The sequence below is a fragment of the Protomyctophum bolini genome (assembly GCF_963924005.1).
Source record: "Protomyctophum bolini genome assembly, chromosome: 13".
NCBI classification, from domain to species: Eukaryota; Metazoa; Chordata; class Actinopteri; order Myctophiformes; family Myctophidae; genus Protomyctophum; species Protomyctophum bolini.
In genome coordinates this window covers 5,981,887-6,009,340 of record NC_137874.1, presented here as the reverse complement: position 1 = coordinate 6,009,340, position 27,454 = coordinate 5,981,887, and the positions used below count along the sequence as shown (strand labels likewise).

The following is a 27,454-nucleotide window of genomic DNA, read 5'->3' as shown; positions in this document are numbered from 1 at the left end:
GCAGAAGGTTGGCCTTCCACTTGCGCGCGGCGGGACTAGTCTCGGGAGTCGGGAGACGAGACCCGGGTTCAAATTCCCGAGTAGTTCATGAGAATTTGATCCGGATGACGGATCACAGTTTTAAGTAACGCTATCTGTGAGACTGAGCCTGAGGGTTGTTGTGGTTGTACCATTGCATTGCTCTTGCAGACAGTAGGCGAGGCGTCTCCCTCCCTGTACAGTAGTGTAGTGTCATCTTCTCTGTCATGAGGCGCCCTTGCACCTGCGCGCTGGCTCCTGTCCCACAGACTCCCAGGACATTAGTCCATTTCCTTATCATCATAAGCGGATCCACACACCGGACAGCCAACATCTGTTTACTTTTTTACTCTAAAACATGTATTTCCAGTAGTATTCTTGCCGTGAAAATGTAGGCTTCTGAATTCTGATTAACGGAACAAATAATAATAGTGAATCAATACGGGGAAATGAAGAACGAAGATCCGAAAACGGTTCCTGGGAAAAGCATTTCAGTGAATGGAACACAACAGGTAAGAATATATCCCTATACTGTAGCTACTGTCTAGCTTCCCTGCTGCTGTCTATTCAACAACAAGTAACAACGGATAACTTTACAAACGTCACAGCCTCCACTCCTGCTGCGTATGACGGTAGATGAGTTGTTGAGTGTAGGTAACTTTTAAATCGATTAATCTATGAAGGTATAGCCTATGGGCTATTGTCCATCGGCCTATTTTGGCTAACGCGGTGGAGTTGCCTAACCAGTCTTACCTGTTTCATGGCTGGGTTTCATTTACACAATTTCATATTAATATCGTTTACACACAAAATACACAGTACAACTGCAACTCGGGATGTGAAGGGATATGTCAGTCTGCAGTTGAATAACAAGTGATATCATTCATAATGCAAGTGACGTTTAGTTACAAGTCAACTTTGATGTGTTGAGTCTGAGCACATCATTCATTGCCATTAAAATCAGGCCTATAAAATATAATGAAATTGTTTGCAAACAGTCCATATGGAGAAGATCTACTAGCATCTATTCGAGGTCTATATTAATGATCTTGGTCATTTGGGACATTTTGGGGATATAGGCTACACACTATATCACAATTACAGTATATTGGGGTCTTAATAGGCTTTCTTTTCTACCTATTTGTGTTCACTGAGCCAATATCTGAAGTTAAAGTAGGCCTATTGAAAATTCTATATTATCTCAGATAATGTTCATGTTCACAGTGTTGATAAACCAATGATAGGCCATTGGAATCAGATATGAAATATAGTTTATTCCTCTTTACAAGTACTTCCTCAGTGTGAACTTCAACTTCATTCAACTTTACATCTACTGTGAAACTGGTTCCCCTTTTTGTTCCTAAATAAAAGCATTCCCTGCAGGCAGGAACTAACTAGCACTACTTCACTGGTTGTGACCGTAGGTTCCATATTACTATGAAAACCGTCGCTCCGTCACGCCACCATATATGGCCGACAGTCCCTCGCGCCTCATGACACGTCACACCACCATATATGGCCGTCTCCATATATAAAGATCACGACACTGACCTCATCAAACCCTGGATAGCCATTCATGGAGAAGACTGGATCATCACCCAGATCTGCATATATGGAGCCGGCCAGCAACTCTACATCTGACCTCAAACCCTTAGAACTCAATATGGAGCTGACCTGTTCTGACATTCGATATGTTGATCCTCCCCCACCCGTTCTTCCTCTTTGATGTCTCTTGACTGATGTCTTTTGACTGATGCCTGTCCATTCAAAGTTTAGTAGGGCCCGCCCCAAATTGTATTAGTGCATCCGGGCCTGGCAGCTGGCGAAAACTAGAGTTCTCAACAGGCCCGGAAATTCATCAAACCCTGTACACTCAAGACACTACCCCCGCTGCAACCCTTAGATACAATGTTTTTAAAAAAAACATCTTTTCACCATGACCATGTAAGATGACAACTGAATTTATATATAAGCCCCGAGCTGAATTAAAACGGTTTAGTAAAGCCGATTTGCTCGTCCACATATGACGTGAATTCTCCATTCATTGTCAATGACATTTAAAGTTTTTGTTGCCACAAAAAGCCAATTTGTTCAGACATAAATTCTCCTGCAATGGCAAATTTATGTGACACGAGTTCAGGACGAAAAGCTCTATATAGGTTAGGAGGAGCTAGGGCCCCTCAAAAATCACACTCGTGTGAAGTGAGAGGCGCTCCTATCATCATCATACATCACATTCCGTGCTCAGCCAAATCATCATTCCGGCCAATCACTTTTGGCGTTTTAAACTTTCTGCCCTCACTTTTATCTTCAATCAAATCATCGCTATGGGGTGATCAGCCAATCACAACTTCACAAGCCAATGTTGGTGTTTACACAACCTGGAAAGCTGGGTATAGGAGGGGCTAGCGGTCCTCAAAATTATATTTACGCTAGGGCTGACCCAAAAGATGTGAATATTATGCTAGGGCTGACCCAAAAGATGTGAATATTACACTAGTGCTGACCCAAAATATGTGAATATTACACTAGGGCTGACCCAAAAGATGTGAATATTACACTAGTGCTGACCCAAAAGATGTGAATATTATGCTAGGGCTGACCCAAAAGATGTGAATATTACACTAGTGCTGACCCAAAAGATGTGAATATTACGCTAGGGCTGACCCAAAAGATGTGAATATTACACTAGTGCTGACCCAAAAGATGTGAATATTACGCTAGGGCTGACCCAAAAGATGTGAATATTACGCTAGGGCTGACCCAAAAGATGTGAATATTACGCTAGGGCTGACCCAAAAGATGTGAATATTACGCTAGGGCTGACCCAAAAGATGTGAATATTCGAAATGTCATTTGATGGCACGGAATTCGAACATGAAAACATTTGTTTCTTTCATTTTTTTTCATTTTTATTAAAGAAACGGATCTACAAGCCTACAAGCTGATCTACAACGCATTGCAGCATGGCATGTTGAGAGCTTGTAGATCTGCCTACCCTTCAAAGCCATGCGCTTGAGCTCCACGATCACATGAATCACGCTGCTCGCTGCATGCAGACGGAGAGAGGCGACAGACACTCTCTGGAGAGAAGGGGATTAATCCCACGAGCAGATACACGTTGATGTTGTGCGGGAATGTCCCGCATTATAAGTACTGTATTTGTTCATAAGGCTGGTTTAATGCGTCCTTTCATTTTTGGCTGGGCGCTAAAGAATTTTAGTCTATAGAGACGCTCCCCCTAGGCAAAAAAAGGTCTGTCGTAATCCCTGGCTGATGTTTTCAGTGATGCAAATAGGCTAGCCTGCATGCTGCATCCTTAGACTCACTAAATTGAGAAAGGATGCAGTCATGATGTCACCCTCCGGGGGTCCTGGGATGCAATACTGTACTTAACTGTACTCTAACGTCGTTGAAGAAGGACTCATAAAATGTCCCTGGGACCCATCTAAAGGATCACCCCTGGGTCCCCGGGGACCCATTCTGTTGAATCACGGTGTCTTGTGTTCGCTACGAGGCCAAATCCTCATTATTCATTTACTCTCTCAATGTTAAATTAACAGTGAGTATTTGATTTTACTGTGTGTAATGTTAATGCAAACTGTCTTTCTTTGCAGAATTCTGTACATTTCAATGGACATTCTCCAACGAATAACGCAGCCAACCCCACGCCAGAGGTCGAATCACATCATCCGCAGATTCCGGCCCCTCCTCCTCCCCAGAACCCACAGGTTGAACGGGAGCAATGGGGCGGGAAGTATGAGTTCCTGTTGTCCTGCATGGGATACTGTGTGGGCCTCGGGAACGTGTGGCGGTTCCCCTACCTTTGTTACCGCAATGGCGGAGGTGAGTAATCCTTAAAGCAGGTTCATTACCCAAAGTTACAAAAGCATTCATATGCCGGACACGTTACACCCATACAGAACGAGCTTTAAGCTCCGCCCAGCCTCGGGGCATGCAATCAAGTCAATTATTTCATGAACTGAATCACCTGGTCACGCCAGGTGAGGCGACGTCACACGGTGAATGAAATCCCCATTTGACACCGACACTGTCATCAATCTGGGAACCCATCGGCACTGTTACTGTTAGTATTTATAATGTACTGAACATGAATCTCTTTCTCCAGCCTGACCTATTTATATTATGTTCACAGGCGTGTTTCTCATCCCCTATTTCATTATGCTCTTCTTCACCGGTGTCCCACTGTTCCTTATGGAGCTCAGTCTGGGCCAGTATGGAGCAGCTGGTCCCATCACTGTGTGGAAATGCTGCCCTCTGCTCAAAGGTAATGCTGCTGTTGTTGTTGTTGTTATTATAGTATAGAGCGTCGCAGTCCCGCCCCCTTTCAGAACGACGAGTGGCCCAGGAAATGGTTCTCCATTCATTTTCTCCATAGGCTTTTTCAAAAAGTATTTACCTTAATTTCCGGACTATAAGCCGCACCTTTTTACCCATGATTTGAACCCTGCGGCTTATACAACGGTGCGGCTTATCTATGGATTTTTACAGCTGACGCAGAGCCATCTAAGGCTCTGAGCTAACGTAACGGCCACTAGTCATTGTCATGATTTGTCACGATCCGAGTTGGCTTTGTCCGCGGCGTAACCGTCTTTAAATAAATACTTTTTGAAAAGCCTATGGAGAAAATGAATGGAGAATCATTTCCTGGGCCACTCGTCGTTCTGAAAGGGGGAGGGACTGCGACGCTCCATAGAGGCAGAGTGTGTAATTGTGTGTCAGATAAGATATTTTGGATGATGTATTCAATATCTGGTGAATGGTATGGTACACGAGGGTTTCCATAAATGCCAAATATGAAAAAACTCACCCTAGTGAAATTGGTTCTCACAGAAGGTTCATGCAATGCTATTTCAATGTAAGGCATGCTTGTAGACTTTAAACAATTGCATAAATGAATTTTCAAGTTGTCCTCACAGCCCCTAGCAGTCGAACATCAAATCTCAGACAAAAACATCATCCACAATATCCAGGAAAATAACATTGTTCATTCCACATTTCACAATACCATGTTAACTTGATCCTTTCACTCTTGCATCAAGGTGGATTGTTTTACTTTGGATAAAAAAAAATCATATTCATATTCACAGTCATATTAAGAATCCTTCACTCTTAAACTGCATCTGGCTACAATTCATATTTTCCGGCCATATGTGTGTGACCTCTGCAATTATATTCTCTGTATGATTTAGGCCTGACGTCGAAATATTCTTTTTTTTAATAATATATATTCAAAGATTTGAGGCACATTTTCACGATAAAAAAAAATAGCAGACCTACAAGCTTGTAGATCTGATTTTTTTCAATAGCTAAATTATGACATAATGTTTAAAACACCAAATGGGGTTCCCGCCCAAAATGGGTTAATAAACATCCTTTCTGAAGTGATGATCTTCTCTGATCTCGTTCAACTGCATGAAGGCCTACTCTTTGTAGAGATTGCTTTTAGGATCAGAATAGCACACTTTCACATTGAACTATCCATTCGATGATTTTATTTCATCCTGTGGACACGACCACACTCGAATCAGGCCTCTTCTCGTACAGCATGATGCTTCACATACGTTGAATCGGGCCTCTTTATATTCACTATGATGCTTTACGTTACTTTTTTTGTTGTTGTTGTACAAGTTGTATTACTTTGCATCCCATGTGGCGTTAATCTCTTGGCTGATTCTTGGGCTGCAGGTATTGGCATTGGGATGCTCTGTGTGTCCACGCTGGTGTGCCTCTACTACAATATCATTATAGCCTGGACGTTCTACTACCTGGGCAGCTCGTTTCAGAGCCCATTGCCGTGGACATGTGAAGCTCTGTCCAATGCCGCTCTCTGTGGAAACAACACCTCTCACAACAGCTCCTCTGGCAGAAGCCTCAGCCCCACAGAGGTCTTCTGGAAGTAAGTGAAGGCTTGTCACTCATGTTATGTTAATGACCTTGGCTTGAGCAAATGGGCATAGCTGCCAGACCCATGGGAATATGCGCTGTAATGTAAAAGGGGGATTTGTACTCTTGATCATCAATCTCCCAGACTCCCAGAGGGCAGCAGGTGGCCGAACGGTTAGCGGAGCGGTCTTGATACCGGAAGGTCGCCAGTTCGCATCCCCGGACCTGCATGTTAAAATGCCCACCGCTGAAGTGCCCTTGAGCAAGGCATTGAACCCCTACCATGAAATGTTCTATGAGCAGGGTGTGGCTGTAAACAAGTCCTTGGCTTAGTCCACTTCCCTGGGTAAACAAAGAACTTTGCTTTGCTTTGCTTCCCACCACCATCCCAGCAAGCACGGTCGGGACCTGGACGAATTGGTGACGCCTCGATTGGGGGCCAAATCAAGTCAAACCAAGACTAGTCAGATCTGACCCAGAATATCACCTGATTTCAACCAAAATAAATTCTGCCCACTTAAGACGGACGTCCCTATAGAATAGAGAGAGTTCGAGCGAGGCCAGATCAACTTAAGTCATATCATAACTAGTTAGATCTGGGGGCGGGTGACATAAAGATCATCCCCATATGGGATGATCTGGCCTATAGTCCCGAACGCCCTGAACGTCACCGGAGGACGTCATCATGACATCATTTGGCTTGCTGGTAATATTATTCATCAGTCAGAGATCAGAGTTGTTTTGAAAACTATCTTTTCAAGACATAAACATAAGCACAACCATATTTCTCCATCCATGAGTGCTTTTAATGCCTAAACATGTATTACTTTGCCATTGGCAATGTTCTCTGAGCCAGAACGACAGCAGTGTGTGATTACATGACCATTGTGAGTTGGCATGTGACATAGGCGTGTGAAGTGAGGGGCGCACTTATCATCATACATAATCACATTCCGTGCTCGGCCAAATCACCAAAGTCATTCCGGCCAATGACTTTTGCCGTCTTCACTTTTCTGCCCTCACTTTTTATCTTCAATATGTACTTTCTCAGCCAGTCACAAGCCAATGTGACTGACAAACCCGGAAAGCTGGGCATAGGAGAGGCTAGTGTCTCTCAAACATAAAAGACAAGTCCTCTCTCATATACATATGCCAGTGATTACCCTCCCCCCTTGCCAATGGTGACATGTGTGCCTATAAGGTCTATTGGGCTTGTCTTCATATTGAACTATGACAATTCACCCAAGGACTTGGAAGAAAAAGTCACTCCTTTTTACCTCACGCCAAGACAAACGGACCGTGAAGAATGAAGTTGTGATCCAATATAAATGCAGCTTAGCTGAGTGGGTTTAGCATGGTTGCTTTCTGGCTTTATTTCTTATATACGTGGTAGGTGTGGCACTGAGACAAGCCTCTGTAAACACTTGACCTAGCGTGTGTGTGTGTGTGTGTGTGTGTGTGTGTGAGACTATGTGTGAGACCGTGTGTGTTAGGCTGCGCAACATTGACACTTGATGCTTTGCCGTCCATGCACGTTGTAACTGGCTGCTCTCCCACTGTCAAACTTCACTGGCAGTGTTTATGTCCTTTGTACAAGGTATTCCTGTACTTCTCATTATGTGGACATAAATAAACATTTCAAATGTGTGTGTGTGTGTGTGTGTTCTCGTTCCAGTGAGCGTGTGCTGGGTGTAGTACATAGCAAGGGCCTCGATGACCCAGGCCCTGTGCGGTGGCCTCTAGCCCTCTGCCTCCTCGCTGCCTGGATCATCATCTTCCTGTGTATGCTCAAAGGCATCCGCAGCTCTGGCAAGGTGAGTCAGCGACGCAATTATGCTATTCTAAATCCCCCTCGTCCTCACAAGTCACTAAATACCAGCTAAATGTGCACAGCCACAAGTGTCTTTGTGACACGTCAAACAGCTTGTCTTTTTTTCAGGTGGTTTATGTCACCGCCACGTTCCCGTACCTCGTGCTCATCGTTCTGGTGATCAGAGGTGCAACGCTGGAAGGCTCTCTTCAAGGTGTTGCATTTTACCTCACGCCGGACTGGAAACGGTTGGCTAGTGCACAGGTATTTGTCACGGTGGTGGCGTTGGAGATTGAGAAAGCTATGCGTATGCGACTGTGCGGCGCACGTTGTTCTTTTGTTGTTGTTAATCACTTGGTTAACAAATGATGCGTCACAGGTTTGGAATGACGCAGCCTCGCAGATCTTCTATTCGTTGGGTATTGGAGTGGGAGGGCTGCTGTCAATGGCTTCCTATAATAAGTTTGACAACAACGTCATCAGGTTTGTAATAATGTGCTCTCTCTTTGGCTTCTCATTTGGCGCAACAGTCGCGACAAGAACCTAATCGTGTTGGTGCCGTTTATTTCAGGGACACTCTGATTATCACCATAGGGAACTGCAGCACCAGTTTCTTCGCAGGATTTGCCATCTTCTCAATCCTAGGTCACATGGCATGGAGGAAGGGTGTTCCTGTCGGGAAGGTGGCAGACACAGGTAGCTACTTTGGTCATCAATCAGCGATAAAGTTGAAATTTGTTAATTCAAGAAATATCCTTGTTGATAAATGCTGACAGTATAATAGTATATAATAATAATATTATTGACTCTTATTTGTTAATGATGTTTTTAATCTCGCTCCAGGTCCTGGGTTGGCCTTTGTGGCGTACCCAGAGGCCCTTGCTCTGTTGCCAGGCTCTGTGTTCTGGTCCATCCTCTTCTTCCTCATGCTGTTCATGCTGGGCATTGACACTCTGGTAAGGCCCCCATTTAGAAAAAGAAGTAAAACTCCTTAGACTGAGACTTAGAAAAACATTTGTCCTTTTATTTTATCATGCTCTTATGGTGCTCTGTGCTCATGGTGCAATTAAAAAGCAAACGTTTCGGTCCTCAGACCTTCATCAGTCTTATGTTTTTGAGACCACCGCTACCGTAGTCAAGTTTGAAAAAAAAAGGACGAAGAAAGGCGCAACAGTTTTCTCAGTGCTTCAGTATTTGTGCGTCTCTAAATGTTTTGATGAATTGAACATGGTGGACCCTCTTGTAAACAAGTGTAATGCTTAATTGGTTCGTCCACTCACAGTTAACAGTCTTTGTATTGAGTTTGTGCTTGAAATGTACTGTAATTCTGCAAACTGTTAATAAATATTTCAATCAATCAATCAATGCATTGTTAGCTTGAAAATCAAATGGTTTTAGCCCGATCAGACCCCCACTGACTTTCATTATTAAACAAAGTTTATTATAAACGAAAGTTAAATATAAAATAAATACTGTATGTAAAACCTAATTATTGACTTGACCGCTGGCAGCATACAGTATGCAAGACATTTGGTACTGATCAGTCCAGCACTTTGCAAGATTAGCCCTGGACAGACGAGGGCAAAACCATAAATAGCCCCCCTTGGCCTGGCAGAAATAAATGAGCTTTATTCTCTCTGTGACTAACAAGATTATTTTGTGTCGTTTGATTAATAGAAAACATATGTTTTTTTTTATGCTTTGCCACCTGACAGTTTGGTAACATGGAGGGCATCACTACAGCGTTCCTGGATGAGTTCCCACAACTTAGGGCGAACATGAAGCACAAGTCATTGTTCCTGGGTCTGCTGTGTTTCGGCTTCTATCTGATGGGTCTCCTTCTAATCACTGACGTAAGTTTGAGTGTGTTGTCGAGCGTCTCGACCTGAGAAGGCTTGGGAACGACTGCAGTGTGTGTTGTTCTCATACAGTTGGCTAAACAATGCCCGTCTCTTCATAGGGAGGGATTTACTGGTTCACTCTCATTGACTCCTTCGCAACAAGCTTTGGCCTCATCATTATCACCCTATTCATGTGCATCGGCATCTCATTCTTTTACGGTAATTACTCATTCATATTGTGTCGTACGACCGTGTTGCACGATAAAGTATATACACTTTTCTTTTCTTTTTTTCTTTGCAGACATCACCTTTGCCCATTTCCAACTTTTGTTGTTCGCCAGTAATCAATGCTCAACAGTCATCTTTGTTCTGTTGATGATGACGTTTTGAGATTTTGTGCTCTTTTGCATTCAGGAGTCAACCAGTTCTGTCAAGATATCATTGACATGATCTGCCACTGTCCTCCCTGGTGCACCAAAGTGCTTCTTTACTTCAAAGCATGCTGGGTATTCTTTACCCCTTTCCTTCTACTGGTAAGCAGAGCAGATACACAAGCTTAGCTTAGCTTTGGGTGACAAAAGCCATGCACTGTAGATATGAACGTGTATAGCAAAAGTGTTTACGTGTTTAACTTGATTGGCTCTTTTTGTAAAAAGCAAGACAATTGAAAACCTGAGTGGCCGGGTTCACTCTGATGTCATTCCCAAAGCCTCAACAGACCGAATCATCACGACATCGTCACCTTAGCAAACACTTTATTATATAATCGTGTTTCTGGAAGAACAGGGCACTTATTATATTGTTATTGACTATTATAAATATATTATTTAGTTCTTTCTAAATATCCACAGGTTGACAAAAACTAGATATGTAACTAATGTTCTTTCTGGACACTTTATGTTATATTGTGAAAACATCCAATTCTGCCTGAAAATACCCGTTTCAACCATTGTGATCTGGTCTATAGTTTAGTATTAGTCTTTACATTTACAGTAAAATGTTTAATTGAGTTACATGTGATTAATCTGGGCTATAGGCAGGTTAATCTCTTTGTGATGTTATCTACGTTTAATCAATTATCTGTTGTGCAATTAGCTTTAAACAAGCACCCACTGTACAGCAAAAATGGAATCTAATATTATTCCACAGAATCACTTACATTCTGTTGTGAAATAACTGCTTAAATGTATTAGCAACTACAGAATGTTACTTTTTAAATTTAATTTCAGTCTCTGTGATAATTAAAAGGAGAATCTGACATAATTTCCTCCAAGCTTCCCTCTAAATGTCTTCTTCTGTCAACCTTGTTTTATTTCGTCAAGATAACCTGTTATGGAATAACCCTTTTCTGTTGAGATAACCCTTTTCCACCGTGTAATCCTTCCCGTGTGACTCCAGTTCATCCTGACCTATATCTTCATTGAGATGTACAACACTCCGCTCCACTACGGCTCTTATGTGTTTCCACGCTGGGGAAAGGCACTAGGCGTGTGCATGGGCGCCACCTGCTGCCTACAGATCCCCATCTGGGCCGCTGTGGCCATCAGCAAGGAATCTGGAACACTGAAGGACGTCAGTATATCACCTCGGTGTAACCCTATCAGCAGAGGGCCATGTCGCACTCAGTTCAGTGTAGACGTATTCATACTTGACTATTGTGTTGTTGAATGTTGATGTGCATGGATGGATAGATGGATGTATTGATATGAACATATGTGTGTAAACGGATAGATAGATTATACATGGTTTATTATGTATACACACAGTGTCCTACAGTCAGTGGTGTCTTGCTTGTAGAAGGCAGTACCACACCGTGGTACCAAGTAATTGTGACGTGCACGCGCGGGTACGGAATGGACGGCCGGTGCACGTGCGTGCACGCTAGAACACGTCCCCGGGCCAAGATTCAAGAGAAGACGCACCTAACCTCGGGTCACGAGACTTTCTAAGACGCACCAAGTACCCAGTGGTCTATTTTTACTGGCGGTGGGCGCGGCCCCCTATTTTCACGCCGTGTCAATACCGTGTCCAAATCAAATGGATAACAACTATAACTTTAACAACTATAACTTTAACAACAACAGGTTTAAACTGTTTACCTGAACGCATATTCTCAGACACGGTAAGCAACACAGCAGTATCATGGCTCTGGCTTTACTGCTTCTGTGGTGTTCTGCACGCAACAAGAATGCCTCCTCCACCATTAAAAGAAGAGATTCGTCCAAAGCAAACCTTTTAGTTTCGCTACTGCAGCGGCAGTGCAGTGAAGAAGTTTGTCCGGTTATTTTAAGTCTGCTTTTGTGTTTGTGTGTCTAAAACTCTCATACACTATAATCCATAAACAATATAGGCTTAGGATATCAGCTGTTCTGTGCACATGCACACATGTAGGTGCGCGCGAGTGCATGTGCGTGTGTGCACGTGATGTCATTAAAATGCCGTGATACCGATTACCGGAAAAATAATAACCACCATTACACCACTGCCTACAGTAAAAGAGACTCTGAGGACTATTTGTAATATAGACCCACGGCTAATCGATTTTCTCTGTTTTGCAGCGTTTTCATAAAGCGATTCGACCTCTAAACTCCTGGAGGGTAAACAACGTGAACAGCACAGCACAGCAGGGGCAGCGGGTTGAACAAGAGAGAGTGGAGGCTCCCTTCACAGTCACACTCACAGACATGGATTTTACCGCTATGGCATGGGAGTCAGGAATTGATACATGACCTGACCGCTCTAAGAGAACTGTGTTTTCAAGAGACTCAACTCTTTTACTTTTTGGGAGGCCCAGCTAGGATCTGGTGTCCTTGTATCAAACAGAGACTGTATGTCCTGCAGGATATTATTTTTTATTTTTATTTATACTAACTAATTGTTTGTTTGTCATGTAAGAAAAGAAGAACTTAGTGCAGAATCATTAGATACGGTGTGAATGTAGTAGGGCTTGGTAGCAATAGGTAGCAAAAAGTGGCTTTTAAAGTGAGCAGACTCCATTATTGTTCTGACCGTGTTGGCCTACAATATTGACCAGTCCTCCACTTATACTGTTTTGTCAGTTACACTTTATGGCTGCAAAAGTCTAACCATGGTTTATCTTAAAAGACACCTTTTACCTTCAAGGCTATTCATAAATATGCAAGAGTAAATCAAAAGAATACTTAATAGTCGCACGACAGTGTCGTTTGCTGAAAATCTGTCCTGTAGAAACTTTTAAACGTGGGTAACCCCATGATTTTTATATTTTGGAGTTTTCATTAACAAAAGGTATTATGGTAAAACACATCTATATGGGAGGGGAGGGGTTTGTTTCAACACAAAACTATAGTCTATAATGCTAAATGCTCCCACTCTAATGTAGTCGAGGCAACATATATCACAATGGAGCCTTTGTGTTAAACTTTCTGCCAGGCCCTGTAAGTAAGCAGGGTGTCCTTCTGTTGAGAAGAGTCCATCAAGTTCATATCCACTGGAACCATCATGGTGGTTCTGAGTTGAAAATGTATGTTTCACCAAAGGATTATAGAATAATTTGTTAAAGTGGTTTACAATTTGAATGACTGTTGTCACTTGGATGGTTGGGGGGCACATGGGCACATGCAGCAGAGTAAAACACATTTTTGTGATATTATGGGTTGATCCCAACTCTGAAGCATTATACTTGTTACCCCCCAATTGCATTTATTTTCTCTCAGTGACTGGCTAATGAAGCAGAAGTGACACTGGCCAGATTAAGTTTGAACTATTAGGTTAATTAATAGGATTTTAATAATTTGATAAGCGAATAAATAAACAAGTAAACTATTTGGGTGTGAAGATGAAAATCCCCACAAGTGTCTTTTGGGGCATTGACTTGTTTACCATAAGATTACTAGCATGAAGAGATGACAGCTTTCCCAATAAGAGGCACATTGGAGGCAAAACTTGAATGCTGTAATTAGGCTGTTACGCATCAACTCAATGGTGAGCTTGTTTTGCTTATTTATATTGAGTGTGCATGCATATTTTCTTTATTTTTATAAATAATTGTGTATGTATTGTCTCTGCTTATGTGCTCCTTTTCATGTTCAAATGGCCTAATTGTCTGTCTTGTATTGCCTACATATTCTTATTTTGCACAGCTGGAAGGGCTCCTATTTGGTCAATGTGCATCGAATGTGCACATGTAGTCCAACATGACTTTAATAACTTATGACTAAGTGAAAGAAGGAGGAAAAAAACATTTTAAAAATGTGTGTGCCTTATTTGATTAAATGTGTTACAGTATGTTGAATGTAGGCTATGGTACTTATTGATTCTATGAATCCTCTAACTTTTTTGGGGTAGATACCCATATTAAAGAATTGGGTTGTAGGCCTATATAATTAATACTTTTGTTGTATAAAGCAAGGAAGATTGCAAACATCAACCTGATCCTTCATTCCCCAGCCAGAATAGCATTTAAATGTTTTGAACCACATTCAGATACTTTACTGATTCTCAACTCAATCACACTCAAAGATTGTTTTGTCCTATTTTTATTCACTTTTAAAGCCAAGGAAAGGATTATATAAATGTTCAGTTACGATATTGTTATTGAAAAGGAATATATTGTCCACACAGAAGATGATTTATTTATTGAGTTAAGCAAGCTAACAATTTCTTTCCCTCACAAAGCACAGCCTTGCATGTTAACCTCACCCACCACCACCAGGCTTTCCACCACCTCGGAGGAAAACTTGCATGTCCTTTCAGTCAGTTTATGATGAATTCCTGTTCTCTCTTTTTTGCTATATATAAGTAGATAGTAGTGATACATCAATATTTGACAGTCCAATACTTCCATAAGAGTATCACAGTTGCAAGACAATGAAAAGATAGATACATATACACTACAGTCCAGTCCATGAGTCCAATAATACTGTGCCATAACAGTATCACAGTTGCAAGACATGGAAATAAATAACGATCAGCTGGTGATAACAGTCTAGTTGTTTTTGTTGATTGCTTATTTAGGCTACTCAAAATCCCAAATACATAAGCTCTTTGTACAGTACATATTGGCTAATGATGTTCGCTATATATTATACAAAACGACTAAATTACTAGTGTCAAAATATTTTTAAACAAGTCAACATTGACAATAGCTCCATATGTGCCCTCTCCCTACGCTCATTCTGTAGCTCCGAGCTACAGAATGAGCGTAGGGAGAGGGCACATATGGGACTACATTGACAACAGATAGCCTAATCTTCACCGCATAAGAATGTCCATTCCCAGAATCCAGCAGTTTCACTACAGTACAGTACAGTACAAGAAGAATGGAACAAAATCCCCCCCCAACAAAAAAATATATAGTTTCAAATATCGGTCTGTTGCGGTCAAATCACTCGTCCATATAATATTTGTAACTGTATATTGACTTGATTAGTTTTCAGGCTAGCTAGTATCCTTTGTGTGACAGTGGGGGGGGGGGGGGGCTGGCCAGGGGCTGGCGCGCTAGTGGCTTTGGGCGGATGTTGCGTTCGGAGATTTTCCCGCGTTTCCATCTGTTGACTTTGGGTTCGTTTGTTTTAAAGTCCCAATAGTGTCATCTCGTATCACGTGACCCACGCGTTCAAGTTCACAGGGAATGCTGTTTTTGTCGTCTATAAACTTTGAGCCAGGGGGAAATCAACGTCCGTTATAATGCAACACTATCTTAAAACAGACGCACACGCTTGCATTAAAAACCCATTTGTGGATAAACAAACATACATGAATGAAACGAGGTTCGAGGTGTATAGTGTAGTGGTCAGTGGTATTGACACTACTAGGCACCGGACAATGTAAAACGAACGTCCTCTTCCCAGTTCCCACCGCTTCCAGGAAGTCAGGCTTGTGTTGTGTGTGTGTGTGTGTGTGTGTGTCGTTGCACGGACTCTCGCGGAGGAGGAGGAGGAGTGGGATTTAAAAAAAACTACGTAAACAGCCTCAACAGAGACACTGTTGTCACTTTTTTACATTTTTACTATTATTTGTTGCGCTAAAGGAGGACCACCATGCCACCCAAGAAGCGTAACTGTGCGGCAGTTAAAAGTGCCCCCCCAGACAAGAAAGAGAACCCAGAGTTCTCTGTTAAAAAGTAAGCTACCCTGTTCACTTCACGCCATTAACAGAAGCGATACTATCTGTGCTAATAGTGGTGTCGTTTAGTCGGTTACAAGGCACGATATTGCTTTAGCAAAGTGCTACTTCTTAATTCCACGCCGGTGGATTTGCTTGTAAATTGTACTACTACTGTATTTGACAAAACCATTAGCTAGCTACATAATATCATGACACACTCGACCTCTATCTGTCGATGAAAAGCGTCCAGCCATTGTGTTATTGTTTGTGTTTGTGACAAATATGGGGGACCTACAGATATTTACCAGTACACTGATTGTTAATAACTGCTCAATAAACAATGTACACAGCGAGCAAAGTCACCTGTTAATCCCGAGATTATACAAATGAAACTGTAAAGGTTCTACAATCTACATTAATTAGTATACAGTATACATTAATGGCTATGTTTAACCACACTATGACATATAATTTACTAAATCACACACCGTATGTAAGTCTATGTGTCTTTTACTTAAATGTCATTGTTAGTTTATTCAGTATGTTCCTCTGTTTGGCTGCTCTTTGTTCCATCCAACTAGACACAGGGAAAAGGATGCAGAATTTCTGGTCCTGTGTAAGAGCCTTCGGGTGACAGACATGGTGTGTGATCGAGCCTGGACGTTGTGGAAGGCTGTTCAAGAATCCATGGATGATGCTCAAGTATGTATCCGTCTCCAATTTATGAACATCTTGGTATACACATATACACACAGCAGTAAACCCATGTTGACAATAGTCACGGTCACGGGTCCAGATGTTACTGTATATGTGAGGTGGAATATGTATAAACCAGTGGCTCCCAAACTTCTTTACGTCAAGAACCCCCAAATTGACACTAATTAGCCCGCGGACCCCCCTTTGAAAAGATATGCCAGGGACCCCCATGAGAGACCCGTTTAATTTCAAGGACCCCCAGTTTGACATGCATTAGTCCCCCATTTAATGGCATTTATATCTCTGGGACCCCCAATTTATATTGTAAAATCAATGTTAATTTAACTCTGAGAGTGTACAAAAATGGAACCAAATGGGTCCGTTTGCTTTCAAACTGTCATTTAGCTGGGGACCCCCCTGGAACTCCCTCAAGGACCCCTCGGGGGTCCCCGGGACCCCACGTCACGAACCACTGGTATAAACCGCCAAAACAAAGCAATAGTGTTATTGCCTTTAGTACTTCTTTCTGTGCCATGAGTCTCGAAGTGCTGCTGTTCTGTTTGAACTTAAGCCCAACCTTTTATCTGAATTAGTTTTTTGATTGAGAATGTAGGCTCAATGCCCTGGATAACATGACTATGTTATAACAGTCAAATGTTCATATCGTTCTAAATCGTAATAATATCTGAACGTAATCGTATAAGAACTTGAATATCACTATCAGTTTGTTGGCACTAGCCTGTGAGCCAGGCCTTCACATAGTTTGCCGGGGTGGCCCAGACTATCTATCGCTGCATAGATATTAGTCTGGAATCTCTGTGTGGAATTTGTCACATTTGTCCGTTTCCAGGCTAGCACATAGCTATTGTTACTAGAAATTGTTTTGTTTTGAACCTTATAGATTTGATTATGTTTTTTTTACCCTCAATCTGTCGATACAGGACATGCAAAGACGGCTCTGGGGCGCATGCCTGTACGTGACTGTGACTGACCTTGATGTTGCCAGTTTTACTGTAACACAGATTCAGAAAGCTGTCGATCTGAAGTAAGTATGATACATTAATTACCGGTGTGGGAATAGGACTGCATAACTTGTAGGTCTATGGAATTGGCAGAAAGATATTTGATTGATTGATTATTTATTTTTTTGTAGTTTGAAGCAGTTCCTGGATTTGGTGAAGAAACTGGATGTGAACGTGGATACTATAAGCACCCAAGTTAATTCAGTACTGACCCGCCTGGAGAAGAAGTACGACGTGACACTGGCTCTCTACCAGAGGTTTACAAAGTGAGTGACGGCGTAGGAACAGCAACAATATAATGGCTTAAATAACCCATTCAGGCCTGACGTCGAAATTTAAAAGAAATGTTGAACATGCACATTTTACAGTTTTTTTCCAAAAATAGCAGACCTACAAGTTCATAGCGCGCCACTCGGTGGCTATGAGCTCTTAGGTCACATTCTCACCAGAGAGCTTTGCTGCGATTAAAACGCATCCTGCTGCGCATTGTCAGAAAGTGCGCTTCGTTTGGCAGGTGTGAAGGCTCATTCGAATCCTAATGCGCAGCAAAGAACCGCATTTTACTCCGAGCAAAAACGGGGGTTTCGCTTCGCTTCCAATCGCACTTGATTACGATTCGGTGCAGGTGTGACTGCAAATCCGCAGTAAATAAAGGAAATTAAGCAAACAATGTGGCGGGTGAGGAGCTAGTGAACACAGTTGGAGACGGAGAAGGCATATTTTACGCAGCGCAAAGATGTCCCGTTACCGTGGATAGACGTGGTCGAATGAGGAGAGTGGAGACTGAAGCCCTGATTGAAATGAGGACGAGTACATTAATCAATTGCTTAAGAAAACACAAACACTGCAGTGCAGTGTAATAGTATTATAGCCTACAGAATATTCTGTCTGTCTGTGCGTGCCGTAAACATGGAGTGCTGTCACTGTGTGGGGACTAGTGGGGGGTAGGAACTTTCATCTCGATAAACTTGTAAACATTTTGCGCTGCTGTCTGTGTTATATCAGTGCGGCTCAGCGCTGTGCCTCCATGCCTTTTAATACTCTATGCTCCATGCCCAAAAGAACAGTGCGTGGCTGCCTGCTTATAGTGAGAGAGCGAGAGAGGGGGGGAGGGGGGGTCCAGTCCCAGACGGCACGACACATAATGCACGTTATGAGTATAATTTTATCACCATAGATTTATCATTTCATTGTGTAGGCTAGTTTATGAATGTAACACATTGATAAAGGTCCCCCCTGCTGCGTTTCCAATTGCTGCGGATCATGACAGTGTGAAGGCAAACCGTAGCCAATTAAATATGCAAGAATCCCATTTCTCCTCCCATACGCATTCGAGTCTACCGAAGTATTAGGTGAGAATGCGACCTTAATAACCACCCTGTCAGGGGGAGAATAAAGGCTAAACGGTTGTATTTCTGTACACCTGTGCATTTATAATCTTTGGTTATGACTGAGTTATTCATTGATCATTACCTTTTTGTTTTTGTTCCAGAATAAGCAAGAATATCTTTACTTTGGGTTCTGATGGCAAGTAAGTTAAAGAATATTGTATCACATTAATTGAATTAATTGATGCATTCTTCCTTCAACGGTGTCTTTTTCGTCTCACGACTTGTGATAATTCGTGTTAAGTAAGTTCATGTTTGATTAATAGCTCAATGTGTTGTGTTTAAGGGAGAAGGAGACCATCGAGAACATTTGGACAATGTTTCTGTTGGCGAAAGGTGGGTTAACCTTTTATTACAGATAATCAAAAACACATTTCAAAGAATGAAAACCAAAAACCACTAGGATGAGGAACCGTGAACATGCTCTAGGAACAGCACATTGAAATTAACCCATTCTGACCTGAGATCAGATTCATACGAGGTTTCCACTGGACACACACTGGTCTGATTAACCCATTCTGACCCGAGATCAGATTCTAAAAATGTCAGTCGTTCTTCGATTTTTCAAAAATAGCAGACCTACAAGCTCGTAGCGCGCCACTCGGTGGCGCGCTATGAGCTTGTAGATCTGCTATTTTTCAATAGCTAAAGCATAACATGATGCCAACACCAAAATGGGTTCAGAATGGGTTAAGCGGTTATGTCCTTGTGGCGACAAGTGTCGAGTATTGCCGTCATTCACACGTTGCGTCTCTGCCATCTACAGGACGGGTTCTGCAGATGGAAGATGACTTGGTCATATCGTTCCAACTACTGCTGTGCGTTCTGGAGTTCTTCATCAAGCGCTGCCCTCCGGGCCTCTTGCAGCCACTCTACCGTAAGCCTCGGTCTCATGCCACCCTCTTTTCTTGGTGTGAATGGAGGAAATCACCTTTGTGGATCAAAGTATTTAATACAGGCTCACTTTGTTTTCTTTTAGAATCGGCCGTCAACAAAGCTCCGAGCCCCCCGACACGAACGTCTCGTCGCAGTCAGAGCAAGGCCAAGTCGCGTCCTCCGGAGCCAGAGCTGGACGTGCAGCTGCTTGAGACCCTGTGCAAAGACAACGACTGCAACATGGAAGAGGTCTGTGCTCGGCTCCCTTTTACGTTAGTTATTCAAAGTCAAAGTCGTACGATTAGTCGCACACGTTACCGCAGGGACATCTGTTCTCCGCATTTGACCCATCTCTTGGAGCGGTGAGCCGCACTCGGGAATAATTAGTTGATTTGACCCCCCAATCCAACCCATTTGAGTGCCAAGCAGGGAGGGCATTGGGTCCCATTTTTACAGTCTTTGGTATGACCCCGGCCGGGGATCGAACCCCCGACCTCCCAGTTTCAGGGGCGTACACTCTAACCACAAGCCGAGGCCACTTTTCATTCTCACTAGTCACTACAAAGTATTACATTTATTATTACTTAGTAATGGTTTTCGTCCATGTCGCCGTTTGATGCGTATGCGCCGTGCCAGCGTATGACGTAATGACTACTTGTGCTTGATATGGCAGTGGTGTCAGATTACATACATGTATACATAGGAGCATTACCTTTAATCCTCCCGACACTAGAACATATCGTCATTACGTCACCATCGAAAACCAATTACACTCTGGCATTGGGTCCTTTAATACACATCTTTATAACGTCATCATTGAGAGCTAGTTATACCCTGACGTCATATGCTGCTACGATACATACGCATCAAACGGGGCATACAAAAGTAACCACAGTATACCTGTAACGCCCAAGACCCTATACTTGGGTGATACTGATTGCCGAGGAAGTTCAGACGTGTGATCAAATAACTGATGTCCAAAGATGTCCGTTGAGTAGAAATTAAACTATATTTATTAGCTGCTTAAAGTCCTATACTTTGTCATACAAAATAAACATAATATAAACCATCAAACGCACAGGATTGGCTACAGATCATCAGCCCTCATGAACACAGTAAAAAACTGGTTTACCTCTGCCACTGGCAACACCTGAGACTAATTAGGGCCAGGGTTAAATACCCTCCCTCCCTGTAACCATGGCAACATAGATTGGTAAATTGACAGGAATCATGGCAAACAATATGGTGGCTCAAATGGCTCTTACAATACCGCTAATCAACTTACAAATTACATATTTCTCTGAGTATCTCATTTCATCACATCTAGTCTTGCAAACAAAAAATGCAATATTGTCTCACTCTGTGTCTGTTTCAATGTCACTTTTCAGGTGAGAAATGTGTACCAGACCAGCTTCTCTGCTTTCTTGGAGTCAGTGGACATCTCAAGATCCCAGGATCTGCCTCAGGTAGGGTTAGCATGAGGTCACATCAAATGTAAATGGCAAATGGTGCATTTCTATAGTGCTTTTTCTCCGAAGCGCTTTACACAGATTCACCCATTCACACGCACATCCATAATGATGGCGGGGGTAAGGGTAACCATGCAAGGCACCGACCTGCACATCGGTGATCAGGCGGAGCTCGGGATCAAACTAAGAACCTCGCGATTCCCTTCCGGCCGTTCTACCGGTCACTATCTCCCTCTGAGCCACTCCCCAACCAACGGTTTATGTTGCTCTTCGCTTCGATAGTGTTTGTAGTATGTATGTCCAAAGCGGTTGCTTTTCTGGAAAAGGGGGGAAAAAAAGAACCTGTGTTCCAGACAGTATATTCAATATACCTGTAGTTATTATTTAGTCACAATTTTGTGACTAATGGGGGGAAAAAAAATATGAAATATGGAGATACAAGGATTCTGCCCGTCATACAGAACAAAAGTCATATCTTAGATGCCCCACTTATACGTCTATATTGCACTTAAATCCATCCCTTTTCCATGTACTGTATTACACAGAGACCTTTCATGGTATGTTTGGTCATAAAATATTCTTGAAATGTCATGGGGAAAGTCATGGAAATCCATGTCAAAATGTGTATTAACCCATTCTGAACGGGAACCCATTTTGGTGTTATAGCATCATGTTATGCTTTAGCTATTGAAAAAATAGCAGATCTACAAGCTCATAGCGCGCCACCGAGTGGCGCGCTACGAGCTTGTAGGTCTGCTATTTTTGAAAAATCGAAGAACAACTGACATTTTTTTTAAATCTGATCTCGGGTCAGAATGGGTTAATCAGACCAGTGTGTGTCCAGTGGAAAAACTCGTATGAATCTGATCTCAGGTCAGAATGGGTTAACCCGGAAATTCCCAACATTACCCGTTTTACTTGCATAGTCTGGGTAGGCGTACTAGTAAAGCTAGCTCACCCCCGTGCCGACGTCTCCCGCGGAATGCTTCGGAAATCGTCTATTACGGACCGATTGCCGACAAACCGCTGTAGACGGTGCCTTCGGGGTCGGGACTTGTAGGAAAGCGTTGAACGCCGACCGAACATGCTCAGTCGATAACCGCAAAACAAAAGATACTTTTTGAGGGGTGCCAGCCAGGCCCTCCAATATACAGCTTTAATGTGTGTGTTGTTTGAACAAACATAAAAAAAATGCCATTGACAAATGAACAGAGAATTTACGTCATATGTGTCTGAGCAAATCGGCATATGTATGCGAAGGCCCCCGATCTCCTTTCGTGTCCGACAGCTGTGCGGTGTTCTTTTAGTTCATCTTCTATATTTGCTTTGGTGTTAGGAAAAGGTTTTGTTGAGCACACAGAGTAGTAGTATCACACGGAGGTGTATAATTGCATGTGAAACCACCTGAGACAGGATGTGGTCTTTTGCTTTCAATTTGACATACTTATCTGAAGAAGGGATAATGGTACATATTTTATAATGCTAGCATTACCGTACTGTAGTTGCCAGGTGACGGACTGGGCATTTTTCAAGTGTTTTCACGCCAGCTGGTTGGCTAAATAATTATTTGTTCTGGTTGTTATTTGGCTTATGGGTGGACAGGATAAAGAATATGTTTTATGAAAGTCTATTTATATTGTTTTATTGTGCTAACCTGACTCCTTATCTATTTATTGTCTACTGTCATATTGCATATTGTGGAGTAACTTGTTGACTTTGCTCTCGTGGGCCAGGCCTTTCATTCCCCGGGCCCGTTGAGAACTCTAGTAGCAGCCTCAGTTCCAACCGGAGGCACTTTTAGCGCATAAAACGAAAGGCCAAAAGCAGCTTAACGAAATGTTCCATTCACATTACAAAAAGACACCCACGGAGGCTGAAACAATTTCCACCACAGAACTATTAGATGCAAACTAATGTGGGATTTTTATTGGAAACAATTTAGTTTTGATGAAGGTATTTTTTTATTTAGTTTTCTTCAGGATGAATACTGAACGGTTTCGCCCCTTTCCCTAGGCCAGTGACCTCAACATGCAGTATGAGGAGCACTACCTCAAGAGCAGAGACTTTGACGGGCGGCTGTTCCTGGACGGAGATGAAACTCTTCTTTCTCCTAAAATAGAAATGTAAAGTGGCATCAGTTCCTCAGTATCATTCTGATACATTTCTTGTCATTGTAGGTCTTTGTTGATTTGTGATACAGTATATTTCCAACATTTCTAAATAATTGTTTTACTACAACAACAAACACACACACACACATCCAGGATGCAGGTGGAGAGAACGCCAAAGAAGAACAACCTTGAGGAGGAAGTGATCATTCCACCCCAGACACCGGTTAGGTGAGCAACCCTCTCTAGTTCATCCGTTTCATCTCTTCTGGTCATTCTCCCTTAACCCATTCTGACCTGAGATCAGATTCATACGTAGTCTAGGAAAATTGGCCTCAGATCCTGTGCAGCAGGGGTGTGGCCCAGTGCGTTGCGTTTCAAATGAAATGCGAATGAAAAGACAGGGGGGGGTTCCACATGGAGTGGGCGCTACATCTAAATAAGACGGAAGGGAAACAATTGCTCCTTGAGCGGTGGTGGCCTACTACAATTCAATTTGGAATTGGATTCCCTTCGGACTATTTTCATGGTATGCACAGTGCTTCAGACCGGAAAGGGGAGTGTCCGCTCAGATTCTGAGCGCAACGTACTTCCCTCACAGGGATACGTTCCTTTTTCCCCAGAAGTTCCTTTTTTCTCGCCCGCCTAGTGGCGAAAAATAAAACTTCTGGGAACTCAGATTAATTCATACGAGGTTTCCACTGGACACACACTGGTCTGATTAACCCATTCTGACCTGAGATCAGATTCTAAAAATTTCAGTCGTTCTTTCGATTTTTCAAAAATAGCAGACCTACAAGCTCGTAGCGCGCCACTCGGTGTAGATCTGCTATTTTTCAATAGCTAAAGCATAACATGATGCTAACACCAAAATGGGTTCCCAGTGTATGGACCACAGTCTGAAATGTATTGCATACTGTATGTCTGATCCTGTCCTCCTATTATCAGAGCCGCCATGAACTCCATTCAGCAGTTGAGGGTCGATCTCACCTCCAGTGGGGACCAGCCGTCTGCTAACCTCGCTATGTATTTCAAAGTGGGTCTCCAAAGTTCGGCAACATTTCTATATATAGTCCCACAATACACAACTTGTGTTTTGTCATAACCTTGGCCTTTGACCCTCGTGCTATTTCCCTTCAGAACTGCACGGTGGACCCCACGCAGGAGGTGCTGAACCGAGTGGAGACCCTCGGCCAGCTGTTTGGCCAGAGGTTTGCACAGGCAGTCGGCCCACGTTGTGTGATCCTGGGCAAACAGGTAACCAGTTATATAACCCATTCTGACCTGAGATCAGATTCTAAAAAAAAAAGTCTTCTATACATCTTGACGGTTTTCTGAAAAAGCTATGTTTCTATGTCAAGTCGTTCTTCGATTTTTCAAAAAATAGCAGACCTACAAGCTCGTAGCGCGCCACTCGGTGGCGCGCTACGAGCTTGTAGATCTGCTGTTGTTGTGGTTGTGAATGATGCGAGAGTAGCAACACTCAAGTCTATTAATATATTTTTCTACCTTTTTTTTCCCCCCAGAGATTTACCCTCGGCGTGTGCCTGTATTACAGAGTCATGGAGTCGATGCTTAAATCGGTAAGTTTAATTAAAGATTACAACGTGTGTATTTCTTTTCCCTACGGATTCAAATAGCTCAGGAGTTTTCAACGGGGTGGTCTATTGTGGACCACCGGTGGTCCGTGAAGGTATTGCAGGTGACCCGTGACGCGTCGATGTTGTCAGTTAGTCGGAAGTCGGTCGACCACTTGCATATTTCAGTTAATTAAACCATTTTGACCTGGGAACGATTCTGCAAATGTCTTCTAAATCCCGACTGTTTTCTTGAAAAAGCAGTTTTTCCTCAAACACTTTCATGTCACTTTTCACGATTCTTCAAAAATAGCAGACCTACAAGCTCGTAGCGCGCCACTCGGTGGAGCGCTATGAGCTTGTAGATCTGCTATTTTTCAATAGCTAAAGCATAACATAATGCTAACACCAAAAGGGGTTAAAGCAGGGGTTATCAACTGGTGGTGGAATTGCATGTGGTCCCTGACCATGTAGGTTAGTAATGTAGGAAATTGAAGATTTGCTTTTATCGACCACTAGCTGGTGCACTAAATGACCTGGTGATGTATGTATGATGATGACACATCAATGTTGTGCAGTTACTGGGAAGTCGGATATCATTATCCTCTACAGAAAAGGGAATTAGAATTTCAAAGGAAAGTGGCAGGCCTACTGCGGATTGACTGGTTGGGTCACCATTATTAGCAAACGTGCCCATATAATCATGCAGTCCCATGTGTCTGCTGTATGAGTTTTATGGAAGGTTAAGGCCCCAAACCACACCAAAGGGTCGAGGCGGGTTTAGCGCTGTCCCTGCGGTGTGATATGTCTTGTTGCACGTTGACCCGCGTTGAATTCAATGGCCCCAAACCACACCAAAGGGTCGAGGTGGGTTTAGCGTTGTCCCTGCGGTGTGATATGTCTTGTTGCACGTTGACCTGCGTTGAATTCAATGGCCCAAAACCACACCAAAGGGTCGAGACGGTTTTAGCGTTGACTCCTTGCTACCGTTTGGACCCAAGGAGTTGCATGGTGACCCTTTGGTGTGGTTAGGGCTTTAGAGAACAGAATTATTATTATTATCATTATTATTAATATAGTGTTCTGTATAGACATGGGTACATAGGGCATACATGGGCATAGCAAGTGTTACCAAAGCACTAATCTTAGTCCATATCCCCACCCAACACAACAGTGGTTGAATCTTCGTTTGTCATTTCAGAATAGTAAAAGTTTTCTCCACATGACCATTTTTTTCACACAATGCTTTTTTTTATTCTACAGGAGGAAAAAAGATTGTCGGTGCAAAATTTCAGGTATGTGTCCTCAAGTTACATTAATAAAAGCACGTCTGTTTTAATCAATTTGCTGTTCTCACATGCGATGGAAGGGAATGCGTATACAAGCCTCTCTTTGGTTCTGATGTGTACCAGCGATGCATTCTTTACCTCGTGATTTCCCGTTCCAGCAAACTACTCAACGACTCCACATTCCATACCTCACTGTTGGCGTGTTCCTTGGAAGTGGTCATGGCAACCTATGAAGGTGGGCTTCCCTGATAATTAATACTATTTCATACAGTATGGGTCAATTTCTTCACTCTCAGAGTTAACCCATTTTGACCTGAGATCAGATTCTAATTGATAAATATTTATGGCGCGCTATGAGCTTGTAGATCTGCTATGAGCTTGTAGATCCGCTCGGTGCCGCGGTTCTTGTATTCTTTATTTTGTTTTACTGAGAATAAGTTTAGGGTTAGGCATAGTTTTACCGAGGATAAGTTTAGAGTTAGACATAGTGTTACTGGGGTTAAGTTTAGGTATAGGGTTAGGTTTAGGCATAGTTCTTTACTGAGGTTAAGGTTAGGAATAAGGTTAGGTTTAACCGTTTCTAGCATAATTTACTTTTAGGAATACCAGGCCGCGCTGTGCGCCCCGGGGGTGAGTTGGTAAAGGGGGCGACTCGTATTCTCAAGTTATATCCCCTGTGTCCTTTTCTACTTTGTCACAACGCAGCAAAAAGTAATTGTGTCGATAAAATGGATACTATTTTCAGGGTATAATTTGTGTCAATTGCCCCCTTCATAAAACAGGGAGCACATTCAAGAGTGGGGGCTACAACCACGGGAGTAACGCTGACTCGGCGGAGATGGACCTGTGCTTCCCGTGGATCCTGGACGTGTTCAAGCTGTCTGCGTTCGACTTCTACAAAGTCATCGAGAGCTTCATCAAAGCCGACCCCAGCCTGCGCAAAGACATCGTCAAACACCTGGAGAGCTGCGAACACCTCATCATGGAGACCATTGCATGGAGAACGGTCAGTTGTTTTTATTTATTGTTTTTTTTGTGTATTGGCAACCATTGATATTATAGCTTGTCAACCGGTGTGAAGAGCCAATGCATTCTCATTCTCATGTCCTGTTTGTAATATTTTTCTGTCGCTTGGTCGGTACTCGGTAGCATCCGATGCTGACGATGCCGGTGTGTGTGTGTGTGTGTGTGTGTGTGTGTGTGTGTGTGTGTGTGTTGTGCCTCATGGGTCTCAAGCTCGCTTCTCTACCAGCCTTGTTGTCAGTGTTTTTGAGGGGTGCTATCCCCTCCTATGTCCAGCTTTGAGGGTTTGTTCAAACGCAAACATTGCCCTAAAACGAACGTTTGAATGCCTTTTGATAATGAC

The 27,454-nt window shown here is 42.8% G+C and overlaps 2 protein-coding genes across 3 annotated transcripts in view; both read left to right on the top strand.

Annotated features, from left to right (window-relative positions):
* Positions 1 to 281: 281 nt before the first annotated feature.
* slc6a7 (solute carrier family 6 member 7) lies at positions 282 to 13,849 on the top strand. Its single transcript, XM_080779366.1, has 14 exons — positions 282 to 530; positions 3,636 to 3,864; positions 4,175 to 4,306; positions 5,728 to 5,938; positions 7,601 to 7,739; positions 7,865 to 7,999; positions 8,115 to 8,218; positions 8,307 to 8,431; positions 8,579 to 8,691; positions 9,451 to 9,588; positions 9,696 to 9,795; positions 9,991 to 10,109; positions 10,975 to 11,148; positions 12,135 to 13,849. Exons 1-14 carry the CDS (start codon positions 468 to 470, stop codon positions 12,303 to 12,305), a joined length of 1,953 nt encoding a protein of 650 aa, XP_080635492.1. The 5' UTR covers positions 282 to 467; the 3' UTR covers positions 12,306 to 13,849.
* Positions 13,850 to 15,466: 1,617 nt separating this feature from the next.
* rb1 (retinoblastoma 1) overlaps positions 15,467 to 27,454 on the top strand; it is a 37,485-nt gene continuing 25,497 nt past the window's right edge. Inside the window, exons 1-17 of one of the 2 annotated variants that reach the window (XM_080780704.1) lie at positions 15,467 to 15,679; positions 16,245 to 16,365; positions 17,301 to 17,404; positions 17,513 to 17,647; positions 18,874 to 18,912; positions 19,056 to 19,105; positions 19,536 to 19,646; positions 19,749 to 19,894; positions 21,034 to 21,111; positions 23,128 to 23,237; positions 23,379 to 23,453; positions 24,171 to 24,258; positions 24,363 to 24,479; positions 24,749 to 24,805; positions 26,063 to 26,094; positions 26,247 to 26,323; positions 26,871 to 27,094. In XM_080780704.1, the coding sequence (XP_080636830.1) occupies positions 15,597 to 15,679; positions 16,245 to 16,365; positions 17,301 to 17,404; positions 17,513 to 17,647; positions 18,874 to 18,912; positions 19,056 to 19,105; positions 19,536 to 19,646; positions 19,749 to 19,894; positions 21,034 to 21,111; positions 23,128 to 23,237; positions 23,379 to 23,453; positions 24,171 to 24,258; positions 24,363 to 24,479; positions 24,749 to 24,805; positions 26,063 to 26,094; positions 26,247 to 26,323; positions 26,871 to 27,094 (1,647 nt within the window). In that variant the 5' untranslated portion in view covers positions 15,467 to 15,596. Of the gene's footprint in view, positions 15,680 to 16,244; positions 16,366 to 17,300; positions 17,405 to 17,512; positions 17,648 to 18,873; positions 18,917 to 19,055; positions 19,106 to 19,535; positions 19,647 to 19,748; positions 19,895 to 21,033; positions 21,112 to 23,127; positions 23,238 to 23,378; positions 23,454 to 24,170; positions 24,259 to 24,362; positions 24,480 to 24,748; positions 24,806 to 26,062; positions 26,095 to 26,246; positions 26,324 to 26,870; positions 27,095 to 27,454 lie in introns of those variants that run through there. The other variant, XM_080780705.1, reaches the window with a different exon arrangement.

Coding starts and splice junctions, on each gene's coding strand:
- slc6a7 (XM_080779366.1), top strand. CDS start 468: ATGAAGAACGAAGATCCGAAAACGGTTCCTGGGAAAAGCATTTCAGTG. Junction 3,865..4,174: donor TTGTTACCGCAATGGCGGAG/GTGAGTAATCCT, acceptor TTATGTTCACAG/GCGTGTTTCTCATCCCCTAT. Junction 11,149..12,134: donor AATCTGGAACACTGAAGGAC/GTCAGTATATCA, acceptor TCTGTTTTGCAG/CGTTTTCATAAAGCGATTCG.